We start from the raw sequence: 13,540 nt of genomic DNA on the forward strand, positions 1-13,540 counted from the left end.
TCTCCATTTGATGGGCGTGCACATTCCAATTTTTTATTTATTCATTTTTTATACACCCCAATGTCGCGATGACATTTGACGCAGTTTACACAAGATTGTGCACAGTACGGTAGCCCCACTCAAATGTCAAAGGAAATCTGATTGCCAAGCGAACACTCTCGACGCAAAATGTCTCTTCATCTTCGCCCGCTCCGTCGTCGTGCTCGCTCCCCCGATGTTTACGGCACAGGTGCATATGCATGAGCAGATGTGTGAGTTGAGTTTGTCGACAATTTCAGACAACACTGGCTCTCCTCTGCCTCCTCCATCCACTCACTAGCTGGTGGACTCTTCAGCGCCACTTCCTCCAGGCCCTGAGCTGCTGTAGCAGGTGTGTGTGTGTGTGTGTGTGTGTGTGTGTGTGTGGAGGGGTGTGGGGGGACTGTTTACTCAGGTAGTCCCACCACTCTTATCTCCTTGGATTCAGACTGCGCTTGTTTCTTTAGCATCATTTCCAAGATTCTCTAGAAGCAAAAAAAAAAAAAAGCTCAGGGGCCACACGAGAATCAGATAGTGTGAACATTATCTTTTAATTCATTTCCCTTTCCATGCAGAACTTCCTTAGTCATCAGCAATTACTGTCAGCAAGAGATGCGAAAAAATAGAGAAAGAGAGAGAGAAAAAGGCTCCTGTCTGATTAAGCTTAATTAAACAAATCGCATATCTAATGCACAAACGTTCTCATTACTGAACCACTCCAAAGACCTCAGGGTTCACTTTTCAAGTGCAGTAGGAATGTAAAAAGTGTGAGTGTGCAAAGAAAATGTTGCCAGAGAGAAACATGTTGTAGCTGCACACTCAGTAATTGCACAACATAACCTGCATAGCAGGGGAGAATCGCTCCCCCGAAATTAGCTGTCAAAAAATATCAGACAACATTGACAAGGCAGGGGGCAGCCAAGATTTGTTGTGCATCACACAGTCTGCAGATCAAAGTAGATTTTTTTTTTCCGAGATCATGTACTGTATCAATATATTTCAACAATTACAGTTTATCTTACAATCACATTCAAGCATTTCCCTACATAATTGTAATATAATGAATATAATAGTACTAATTTTACTGTTAATAGAGCAACACACCTACATCATACAATTAACTCATATAAAAGTCTACATTTCAAAATGTGAAAAACTTTCTCACATACACTAACCAATAAACAGCAAGCCTCCTTCAAAATCAAGTAATTATTTCAAAACACTAACACTTACCATGAAGAACATATAGTTATTCATAGCACACCAACTTTCAAAACACATTTTATGGCATTATTGAAACCACATTACTTTTCATGTGTCAGTTCTACTAGGCACCTACTGTACATAATAATAAACTATATGAAATCTATAATCCATAATCCAATTGGTTATGGTTGATTGTTTAATGTGTCCATTTTAACTTTACCATACGAACGGACAGTAGAAAAGAATTGCAATGATACAATTGCTGCAGTAAATGCTTTATTAGCTAATGAAGTTTAAAGTCTAAAGAAACGAGAAAGAGAATTTGGTATGCCTGGTCAAGATGTATCCAGCGCAATTGTTTGGGTGGACTTTGTACAATCATGGGCAGATAAGCCACAGTGAAGCAGTCATCTACATCACCTGAGCACACTGAAGTTGATTGTGTTTATAACAAAGTCATTGCAAGATATTTAGATTCTGCTATTGTGCCTGTTATAAAGTACAAGATACTGACAGCTTGATGACGAGAAAAACAATGATTGAGGTATTTGACATCCTCAAATTTTGTGGGTGTGGTAAATTCAGGCAGTCTTCCTAGGTCCGTTTTTTTTTTTTTTTTTGGTAGTTAGCCTTACCTATGAAGCACTTTTGGTCAACTGTGTTTTCTTAAATGTGCTATATGAATAAAGTGACATCCACGCTCCATAATCAAATCCAAATGCCATGTTACCTGGCTACACCTACACCAGGTTATTGGTGTTTAGGGATGCGATACAAATTCACAACGTTTCAAAAGTGCCTCATCAATCTAAGTTCTCTCAAACAGTGTTTCTCACAGAATATTAGGAGAAATATCTGTGTTAAAGTGAAAAGCCATCTGTGAGAATCTAAAGCTTATATCCTTTCTGGCTTATTGTGTCAGAGCTCTGCACACAAGCCAAATACGACACAGCACGTCGAGATAAATTAACATCTCTATGTCATTCTTGCTACAAAATCATACACGCATGCACCATTTAAATTACTCTTTCAAGTCAACAACAACACACTGATGTGCATTATGCAAAACATTGCACTCTTTACTTCACTATTTATATTGTAATGATCTTTTGCAAGCATTTCCTACATCATTTCACTTGGTGTAAATGTTACTCCTACATAAAAACAAAATAAAAAAAATACTGTATATTGATTATCCTCAGTTATGTCTGTTACCCAGTCAGATAGCATCTTCATATTCAAGCAAGTGAATGAATGTTGTTTGTTCACGGGGGAAGGAAAGGCTAACAATAATTCCCCATCTGTAACAGCAATACAACACCAAGTCGATGCTGCTGCATTTAGCCGAGTATAGTTTTACCAGATATGGAGAGAGAGAGTGAAAGTCTCCTTTCACGGTGTAAGAGCCTGTCTTTCAACGGCAGCCGAGTAAAGCCAATAGAGCGAGGTGGGGGGTTGTCTTATCCAACAAGCCCAATTTCTGTCCTGGGGAGTGAGGGCAGGCCCGAGACAGTGAAAATGGGCACAGCTGGGGGTGACAACCTGTGCCGTTAACTATGGCTTGTGCCTCTCTGCGCTGCTAAAAAGCAGCTTAATCCGGCGTGGCACTTGGGCACCTCAAGAAATGGTATTTCATATTTTTCCCCCCTAATGCTTGGATGCTAATGCTGTTTTTAAAAATGTTTGTGATTCACGGCTCTGGCAGGTGATGTGAGCCCAAGCCTGCCTCCAAATCAGGGTATGCTGCATATTTCATATTTCATATCAACTATCCATCTGACTGTTTGCGTGAATGACATAAGTAAACAGGTTTTTGGGGCCTATTTCACCCCAAAAAAAATATGATGTTCAGTATATGTCAGCATTCTTGCCAAGAGATCACTTTCCATTAGTTTTGCTTAGCTTTAATCATTAGACCCACTACATTCAAACTGCATTCTCAATGATGCAGAGCTCCATAACGCGGCCGAATACGACTAGCATGGCATAGAACCTGCTCTGTTATCACCCTTTCAGAGCAGACCTCTAAAAACAGGTGCACAGGTGTACAAAAGAAGGTTGGGGTAGGAAGGAGCACAATGCTGCTTGTGTGGTCTAAGAATGACCTAGATGGCTATTCTGTGTGTGTGTGTGTGTGTGTGTGTATGTGTGTGAGTGTGTGTATGCTAGTGTGAGAGAGTATGTGTGTGTGTGTGTGTGTGTGTGTGTGTGTGTGATTGTGTATGTGTGTGAGTGTGTGTATGCTAGTGAGAGAGAGTATATGTGTGTGTGTGTGTGTGTGTGTGTGTGTGTGTGTTTCTGTGTGCCTTTTGTGAAATAAAAAGATGTGGAGGAGGTAAATGAGAGAGCCAGCTTTGAATCGCGAGTGTTCATCAGCGCCCGCCAAACACACACACACACAGACACACTCACACACACACACACATTGTTGACGATCAGGTGCATCCCTTCTCTGCCGAACGGTGCACCCATCTGTCAGTCCTTTCAGCGATACAATACTCCAAGGCCTGGCGGTGGGCACCATGACAGCACATTCAGCATTCTGCCGGGGTGGCTTCAGACAGACTGATCTGAATCCAATCAAGGATTTGCGGGATGAGGTGGATGGAGCAATTCTGAGGAGAAGTTCACCAACAGCAAACAAGCCACATTGGGAAATAATGGAAGTCAACAGGGGTCAGCCGCCCCCTGACAGACTGTAAACACCCTTTTGACTCTGTGCGCTGATGAACTCGAAGTGAACAAGAGCAGTGTGTGTTTGTGTGTGTGTGTGTGTGTCTCTCTCTCTCTCTCTCTCTCTCTCTCTCTCTCTCTCTCTCTCTCTCTCTCTCAAGCTGGTAAACCTACTCCACTTCTGTACACCCATAACATCCAGCTTATAGTTTAATTCAGGATTTAGCTCATCAGTCTACTGGGCATTCAAAGCTTTTAATGCGTTTTTAAAAAAAAAAAAAAAAAAACACCAGTCCAAACCAGGCAGGTGCTGCAGCAAGCGTGTTCCCGAGTGTGCAAACCCTACCTAATCCACGAGAGCCTGGCATGGCCAGTCAAAATAGCTTGTCAGCAACAATACTGCAGCCAGAACAGTGGTAGCTGCCACCCTGCCAGGTAACAGCAGGGGCTGGAGAGAGTAGTGATCAGTAGAAACAACTCAGACTGAAGGAAAAAGACAGTGAGAAACTGAAGGACTGAATTGTGTTGCCTATGTCTCTTTTGCACGCCTATTGTTACCATTTTGAACGAGTCCACCAAAGATTGCAGGGTGTGTAATAGGTTGATTCTACAGTATGTTTCTTATGAAGAAGAGCTTATTTTGTAAGGGGTAACACAGGATGTTGAATGTATCATTACCGTATAAAAGACTAACGTATCAGACTGAATAGACTACGCTGAGCAGCTAAGCTGCGCTACATGTAGTCCACAGAAGCTCTCTGAATAATTTCATTTCCAAAGGACAGCATGCAGCAGAGAAAATATATGAGCAAAGTAAGGTTGCATATGACCTGATTACACCGCTGACAAAGTGTTGGACTCTATACAAAACCCCACACGAACATATGAGCGCCTGTGATGAAAATAAAATGGAAAAAAAGGAGAGAAAATGGATAGATGGAGAGGGGAGGAGGAAAAAAACATGTATGGTGCATTTTGCCCCAGGCGAAGATCAAACCCACCACATTTTCATTGACAGGCTTGCACTGAAATCACAATGTTTAATACCCTCCCGGCCACTAGATAGGATGCCAGCGTGCTTTCTGACAGCTGAGAGGCGCAGCAGTAAGGCCCCGAAAGGCTTCCCTCTGCCACACATGATAACTGAGCTTATGAGCATCCACATTTTTGGGCAGGCAGCCAGCCAGCCAGCCATATACCTCCTTCCAAGTATGTATTGATGCAGACCACACCTGAGAAATCAGGTCAATTGTTATTCTAACCCTATAAATTTTGGTCATTCCTCCAAGATAAATTGACTTTTGACGTTTCACTTTTAGCTGTCTAATCACACGACTGACCAACAAAAGTCCTCTTAATGTTTACCTGTACAAAAATGGCTGCACCACTTGACATTCTGCCCTCATAAATAAAATAACACCACATGATGCACAACATGGTATGGCAAAAACTGTACCTATCAAGTCTGTAGGAACATGTTGTCCATTTTTACACTCTTAGTAGACTAATGTGGAGATATTTTTTGTGCTTGGGCTTGCATACACAAGCTTAATATATCCCAAACCGCCTATGCAGTGATATGAACCATACCTAAAGCCTCATGTTTGTCATCTCTATAAAACTGACTACCATCTGTTGTGACATGTCAACATTGATTATTTATTTCAGTGTTACTGATTTTGTCAGTGGTTTTCAAAGGGCTCAATATTCATCCAAGCATCTAAGCATTCTTTGTACAGCCACTCACCACGATGACAACACAGACACAGGGAGGATGGCTGAACCTATATTTTACTCTGTAATTAGAGAATAGCTGATTGTACATTGCTGCAAAGGCGCAAAGAAGTCCGATTTTTATTTTGCAGGCTGCTTCTGCCTCAAAAGAGGTCTAAGGGAGAAACTCTACGTCTACGCTGTATCTGAGGCATTTTAAAATTCATATTTCAAAACTGCAAGTGCACACACAGTAAATAAATAATCTGATCCTGCTATCCTGGAATATAAACATCACTGCTGCAGCAAAAAAGGTTCCCTACACTGAGTGAGATCATTCCATTACAAAAACTCTGACTTTAACGTGACCCCGGCCACTGTGTTGGTTGCAGTGAAAATGGGAGTATCAGGGAGCAGGGAGGACACACATGTACTAAGTTGTTTTGTCTCTCATTGGGAACGCAATTTAAGCCCTTTTTAATTCATTCTTTGTTTGGACACATTATATTGGTAAATATTTTCAGGCATCTTGTTTTTTTGGGGGGGGGAGGGAAGGGGTGGTGCACAATGAGTATAGCAGGACTATGGATGACAACCCAGTCAAAATGCAAATTAGTGGCGGAATTTTGATATTCTTGTTTGGATGACTACAGAAAGAGAATTTGTACTCAATGCATAGCAATAGCAGGCTAATTCACCAACATTAGGCCCATAAAAGCTTTCGGTCCTTCATGTTCAAGTCTACACTAATGTATTCAGAAAGGTTCAAATTTTTAGGAAAGTGTGTACTATTCAGAAAAGCTCAAATGTTTAGGAAAGTATCTACTTGAACTTTTCTGAATACATTAGTGAGTATAAACATAATTTAAATATTGCATGGTTAATTCCATGCTCTGTCTCATAACGCTCTGTAGAAGCAGGCTATGTCTCCCTAGGCTTTAATCTGACAAGATAAAGACAAATAATCAGATAAACATACACTACCAAGGCACCCCTTAAACAAGATATGCCATTAGTCATGGTTATTGAAAAAATAAATCCCATATATATTTCCTTAATCCCTATATTTGATCTAATTGGACTACTTCCAAACTCAGTCTGATGCAATACGAGCCAAGAAGTTATCTGAGGACTTTGAAAGTGTGTGTTATATAAAAAAGCTGATATGGTACAAAATATATCAGGCTATCAGATACACCAGTTCAACCATAAGCCTTCAGACTCCCCTGAGGTGTATATTTGTGAAATATTTATGGATATTCTCATCAGATCATGTTTGGGGAGTACGAAAACAGAGTTTGCTCAGCAATAAGGCAGGACATGAAAGACAAACATTAATCACAATCGTATGCACTCCATTACAGTACATTCATTTTCACAAAATCAATCAAATTCTAGGAGGTTTTCTACATTTGCGGGAAATTGCTTTACAGTGGTAGGCTATAAAAGTGGGTGTATCTCATCAATAAGGTCAACTATTTCAAAACCTTGTTTTGACTTTGGACAGTGCTGCTGAAATCAATGCTGTATCAGTTTGATTAGATCATTGCCAAATTTTGGGAGCAAAGAACATTATCTCAGTCAATGCTTTTAAACAGCTGTTATCCTGTGAGACTATTAAAGCACACAAAATATCAAACACCGGATAAGCCAACGCAAAAACAAGGTTAAAGGCTTTTCGGGCTTCTATTATTTGTCATTTCATAGAACTGAAGCCAGAGATAGTATTAGTTAATATTTCTAAAGCTTTTGAGAACACAATTAAAGTTTTGACAGGCGCTATATAAAACACTAGAAAGTAAAATATATACTGTAAGAATGGAAAAGGAATGTGAATGTAATAGCACAAAATAGCATAGGACAGTGGTTCTTGACTGACTTGGGACCCTCAATTTCCCATGGTCATTAAGTCGACCCATATTTTACATTCAAGCCAACTAATACGGTGAGGTATGTGGTAAGACGCGTAAAAGTGCCTTTACTTGTTTGGAACATGCTGATGTTATGCAAAGTCACCTTTAAAAGTACTCGGCAAGTTTGTCTAGTTTTGATGGTTTCATGTGCCAGTAAGTCAATGGGGGTTTCTGTCCCTTTTTGTCCTCACCATAAGTGAATCCATAGGCTTACTTTAGAGTCCTGTTTTACCACTAAGTTGATGTTTACAGCCACATAAATATTGTCTATGTCCATAGCAATGACTGGCATATAAATAAAATCTTTCAAAAATAAAGGTCTGACACAAGATCTGATAGGGTAGCAGCATTTTAAATGAGCAATTCCACAACTCACTTTTGGGTCCCGACTCACCAGTTACGCAACACTAACAGGTATCTCTTTGTCTGTTCTGACAGAGATATAATGGTTGCAATCGTAATAAAAGGGAATTTGTAACATGCCTACACTTGTTACACATGTGTAGCCTACTGTGACTGTATTGTCATGTTTCTTTGAATTAATCTGGAAAACTTCTTCTTTTTAGGATTTCAAGTGTGCGAATATGATTTACCCTTGTTCTGCACCTTGACCTGGGATGAGCACAAACTGTTTTTACTATAATATTTGAATTAATCTCACATCACAATTAGGTCTAGGCCTACACCTAAAGAGGAAACTTTAAACAGATGGCAATAACCACATTGGAATATACACATTGAGATATTTACGTTGGGCCATACTGAATTTTGCCCTGTTGGTGCGTAATGTCCTTGGAGGTAGCCTATTGCATTTAGAATGCACCTCAGGTCCGATGTGCCAGAAAGTTCCTGCTCTGCTCAAACTGGGAACATATGGGGAGAATTCTCAGAGGGGTAGATTATGCCAGACCTCAGTGTATCATGGGGAAAGAGGAGGCTTAGCCCTTATGGAGCAGAGGCACATTCTCGAATAGACTTTCATTTCCAGTGTCAATATGACTTTGTAGCCTATAACTTCAAAATGCCCATTCTGCCTTATAAGTAGCCTAGGCTATAGAGATTGAGAACGTGACGTAAAACGCAACGCATTTTGGGAATAGGTGGCCCAAAATTAAGTTGTTTTACTGACGTGCGGGAACAACGAAGTGCAGTTGTCGAAATGCCGTTTACCTGCTGTGTTCTAAAATTCAATAGAGTAACATCCCAGCAAACAATTAACGTTCTGCTAACTTTCACTAACGTTAGCTTTTGGTTCCCCTATGGTTCGTTTTTCAGCAACCTACTAATAACGTTTAGAGAACGTTATCTCCAGGTTGTCAAAACAAATAACGTTCCCCTAACGTTTTTACAACTAAAGAAAAAAACGTTATATTCTGGTTGAATCCCAGCAAGCAAATAACGTTAGCCGCTGGTTCTCCTGTGGTTAGTTTATCAGTAACCTTCTCATACCCTGGAGAGAACGTTAGCTCCAGGTTATCAAAGTTTCCCGAACGTTATTACAACTAAAGAAAAAAACGTTATATTCTGGTTGCATTTCTCTTTTCACACAAAGTTGCTACTTAGTTGTTTTTTGGTATCTTATTTGTATATCGGTATTCTCTGGTTATGTGCGTGGGGTTGATTATTGTTGATGAAAATCGCCCCAGAGTTTCTATGAGTTTCCAATTGAACACGGCCAGCAGCCACACTGCAAAGTCGGAATAATTTGTTGCAAAATCGACATATAGCCCTATTCTATTCTTCCCCCCTCTGTTGGATTGATATTCGGCCGACCAGCCAGCCCGTCAGCTAAAGGGGCCAGCGCGAGAAGCTGAAAAACTTCCATCTCCGGTCCGTGAAAAAAACAGCCAGTTCGGGGTGTTGGTGTTTTAGCAGACTCAACCTCGCTAACTTTAAGACATTTGGCACAGAGATAAAGTTACTCACGTAGGCTACTGGCTGTATGGTATCGATCACATTCTTCACATCGTTCTCCATGCACTTATTCCATTAAGTCCAACAGGCTTTTAAAAAACACTGTACAGGGTAAACCGGGTGGAAGAGCTAGCTAGCCATAGTCCCAGGCAGGCACACAACGATTTCATGCTAACTAATCTGACGAATAGTGTTGGATTAATCCATAATCGATTAGAGTGGCACCTGAAATGCATTCATGTTTTTAAAGCTTTATTTGTTATGAAAATATGATGATGAGGACTCCAATGAATTCTTTCTCAAACGTTGAGACTGCATCAAACAGCACAATGTTCCCGGGGGAGAATTGTTTTATATTAACACGTAGTCCAAGTTATAGCCTGTTACAGTGCTGTTCACTCAGCCTATCCCACAATTCCCAGTCCCAATTTAAAACAAAATAAACCAAAATCCATCATAATTCTGAACCGAGGACTTTTAATGGCATACGATGCAATAAAAACAGCCAGTTTTGAATGTTGAAACAGTGTGTTAGGCTAGCGCCTGCTCTGCTTATGTTTTGATCTGAGTAATCGTTTATTATAGGAAAAGACACCGTAGACAAGAAAGTATTAGACCTAACCGCATTTAAATACTTAGCTGACACAAATTCATATTACCGAACCGTATTCGTCGCAGTTCAGCAAGCAGTTAATGGCAAGTGTAATTACATACGTGTAGTAGCCTATAATGTCATTGCCTTAGTCATCAGAGACGTTCGCCCTCTCAGCTTGCAGATAGGCTGTAGCCGCAGATGGAGAGAGTACAGCGGAGCCATGCCTGGATGTCACGATAATTCTACATATTTTTTCCCCCTTTACACTTTGTTGCTGGGAGGTTAGGGGAACGTTAATGCAACCAAATATAGTAAAGTTCCCTAAAGGGTAGGAGAACGTTCTGCTAACCAAAATAAACAACCAGAAAAAAACGTAGTATTTTCGTCAAGAAAACTTTCCTGGGGAACCTTGTGGCAACTTTCGCAACTTTCAGGCAACGTTTTCCTAACCAGGAAAAAAACGTTCTAAAAACGTTCTCCTAACCAGAAATTGTTAGCTGGGATGAAGCTTATCTTTTATACTTTTCCAGCGTGGAAAAATAATAGTATACGTCATGTTTCAGAGGTGACAAAAAGGCGAGGAATGGCTTGGATAGCAGCACTAAGGAAGCGCGAGATTATAACTGTTTTTCACACAATTTTTTCACGCTTAGTTTTCATTATTATCATGCCAGATCATAGACCCAGACCCATTAGTTTACATGGGCTGGCATCAGGCGAGCCAAACGTACCCATAATTCTTTGTGTTTTGATGACTTTGGTCACATGTCTTAGCGATCTCTATAGATTTTTCCATAGACCATACACAAAAAGCCAACCACTGATATACTTACTTTCTAAATAATGCTTAATAGCCTATATAAAAACGTCAACTCTGCATTTCATAGGCTTTTATCAAAAGTAGTTTCACTATTCCAAAGGAACTCCTGTCATGTGTTACCGCATCGGTCTTCTCCGCGTAGGCTATACTGTATCTCACGCATAATGATTTATGATACTAGGTTCCCTCCTTCTACCAAGCGCTTCCGCAGTCACCTTAAAGAGATATTCAGAGTCATGTCTACCAGCACAAAACAATCCAAATGGCACGTCCGTTACTTTGATGGGCAGAGCAAGATAAAGTGTCCCTGATTCGCTCCCGTCCTCACATGAATCGCAGAACATCTGCATGCATAGAAGGGGACATATATTTACTCTCCGGCGACTGTGAGCATCGGTAGTCGATTGCTCTGGACTGATTCGAACATGGCTGATGCTGAGGATAATGTTTCAATTCCCGAGTTCAACAACCTTCTCCAAATGGACCCCTACCTTAAAGCATACGAAAAGGACTTCAAGAGGAGGTAATTTACGCTTTCCGATGCAAAAAGCCTGCCCTCGCTTACAAAATAGATTAGTCTACGCCCCACGTCTTCATTGTGAACACTGTCACTGAGTGACGCACGTCTCTGTGTACAATACACATCATATTTTAGTACATCTGACCGATTGTGTAGAAGACTGCTGGCTAATAAAGCAAGTCGCGCTGACTTGCAACTGAAGCTAGCACACCCGGTGGGCTGTCTGCCTGTATGTCTGTCTGTCGGCGGGTAGGCTATTTAGCATCCATTGAGCTAGTCTAAAGAACAGACTCACAGTCACCGGCGAATGAATAAAACATCAGTGAACACCACAACATCTGCAGTTAATGCCCTGAGTTTGATCATAATGTAGGCTTATGCTCCACATCGAGAAATTGCAATGTCCGGACTCTAGCTCTATTTCTGTCGGAACACCTCAAGGTTAAGGAAACAACGTTGCAACATTGTTTCCTGGTCATCATCGTGTCCGAATGTCTGACGTCCAGTGCTAAAAACGACATGTATAAAATGCGGTGGAAAAAATGCGCAGATAACATATTGTGCTTAGTCTAATTTCTGAGAGCAGTTTTGCGGTGAACGCGTGCATTTTGACACACACCACCTATCCTATTGTTTGACAGTTGAGTTAGGTGACGCCCCTCAGCGTCCAGCGCCCGACTTGAATAGAATGACATTAGGAACATTGCTAGGCTATATTTAGCATGGCCAAATACATTGTAACTGTTGCTGACATGATCACTCAAGTGAAGTCATTATTGTAGCCTATGCTTTAATCGAATGTCACAAAAGAGAGTTCATGGGTAGGCTCTGCATGTAATTTGTGCAAGCAGGCTACTTGGGAACTTAGTCACTTTGCAAGAATGCTTTATGCATCTGTAACTATACAATTCCTTCAAGAATCCACAAGTGTAGGCTAATCTTCAAATCTAGTTAACCAAATTGGCAATGACGGTTTGAGTGGGAGTGAATCAGCCTAATTGTCTGTATATATTTATTCTTTGCTATTTATAGCCTCATTTGGGTGTTAGTCTATTTCTCTACATTGTGCAAGACCACTAACTCTAGGCCTGTACCACATCTCCTTTATGCTGCCTGTTTTGGTTGCAAAAAAGCACTAAGCAACAGCAAGCACTTTTTCATGCTTATAAGCTAGAACTTCACATTCTTTTTGATAGTCATGTGAAGGACAGATAAAGACACATGTTGTTCTCAGTAGCCATCCAGGGAATGCACTATTCACTGCTCCTAGCTGGCTGAAACGTCCCTTTGTAATGTAAGAAAAGCTCTCACAGCCCAAAATTGCCAACTATTTCAAGACACTAGTCAGCATGTAAGGAAACTTTTGTGATGAAGTTGGCAAGCTTGTGTCATGCCTTTTTAGTAGTTGGTGGCTAACAGCCAGTTTCGGATCAAAACTTCTTACTGCTTCTTAAATGGCCTTTGAGAACTCCTCTCTCTGTATGTGCTTCAGTCAGTGCAATCACAATCACAAGTATGTTCACTATGCATGGCATGTGCTACTTGCACCTTGACATTTGACGAGATAATTTTTCCAAAAAGCCATTCTCTTCCCACACGCCGAGTGCATGGTCAGTGGAACTGGCCTCTGTCACAGATATCAAGTAGGCTTAGTGGTTAGAGGAAGCCAACATTGCACCACACATCCCCATTCAACTGTCAGACGAGTCAGGTCAAAGCCGCAACAGAACAAGCAGACCATGATGGTGGTGGGGCCTTCATGACTTTGTTCATGTTTAAACTATAGTCTTTGATGAATACATATTCCCCATTTATAGCACATATGTAACATCATGCAATTATCGTTTGGTGTAATATTTGAATGTACGTGAAATGTATCCATTAGGAGCCTCCCCCTGTGTATCGTGTTACAAATTGCACAGCTCTTTTTTACTCCAGCAGAAGTAATAGCATCTGAAAATGAAATGGTAAATCCCAGGTTTCTAGACTATTTAAATACTCCCGGGATGCGGGGCTAATTCGGACTGAATCCATTCAAGCAAGATTTTATTTTTTCCCCCCCCTCTATTTTATTTGAATAATGGAACTCAGCATGAAAGACTCACAAGATATTACTTTCATCCCATACAGTTTCATTTTCTTGGGAACTGGGGCTTTTGAAAGGTAGA

The 13,540-nt window shown here is 40.8% G+C and overlaps 1 protein-coding gene across 1 annotated transcript in view; it reads left to right on the plus strand.

Moving 5' to 3' along the window:
- Positions 1-11,040: 11,040 nt before the first annotated feature.
- The window catches only part of gbe1b (glucan (1,4-alpha-), branching enzyme 1b), a 102,872-nt gene continuing 100,372 nt past the window's right edge, over positions 11,041-13,540 (plus strand). Inside the window, exon 1 of the mRNA XM_062552636.1 lies at positions 11,041-11,375. Within this exon, the coding sequence (XP_062408620.1) occupies positions 11,278-11,375 (98 nt within the window). The 5' untranslated portion in view covers positions 11,041-11,277. The remainder of the gene's footprint in view (positions 11,376-13,540) is intronic.

This window comes from Sardina pilchardus, chromosome 13 (assembly GCF_963854185.1).
Source record: "Sardina pilchardus chromosome 13, fSarPil1.1, whole genome shotgun sequence".
NCBI classification, from domain to species: Eukaryota; Metazoa; Chordata; class Actinopteri; order Clupeiformes; family Clupeidae; genus Sardina; species Sardina pilchardus.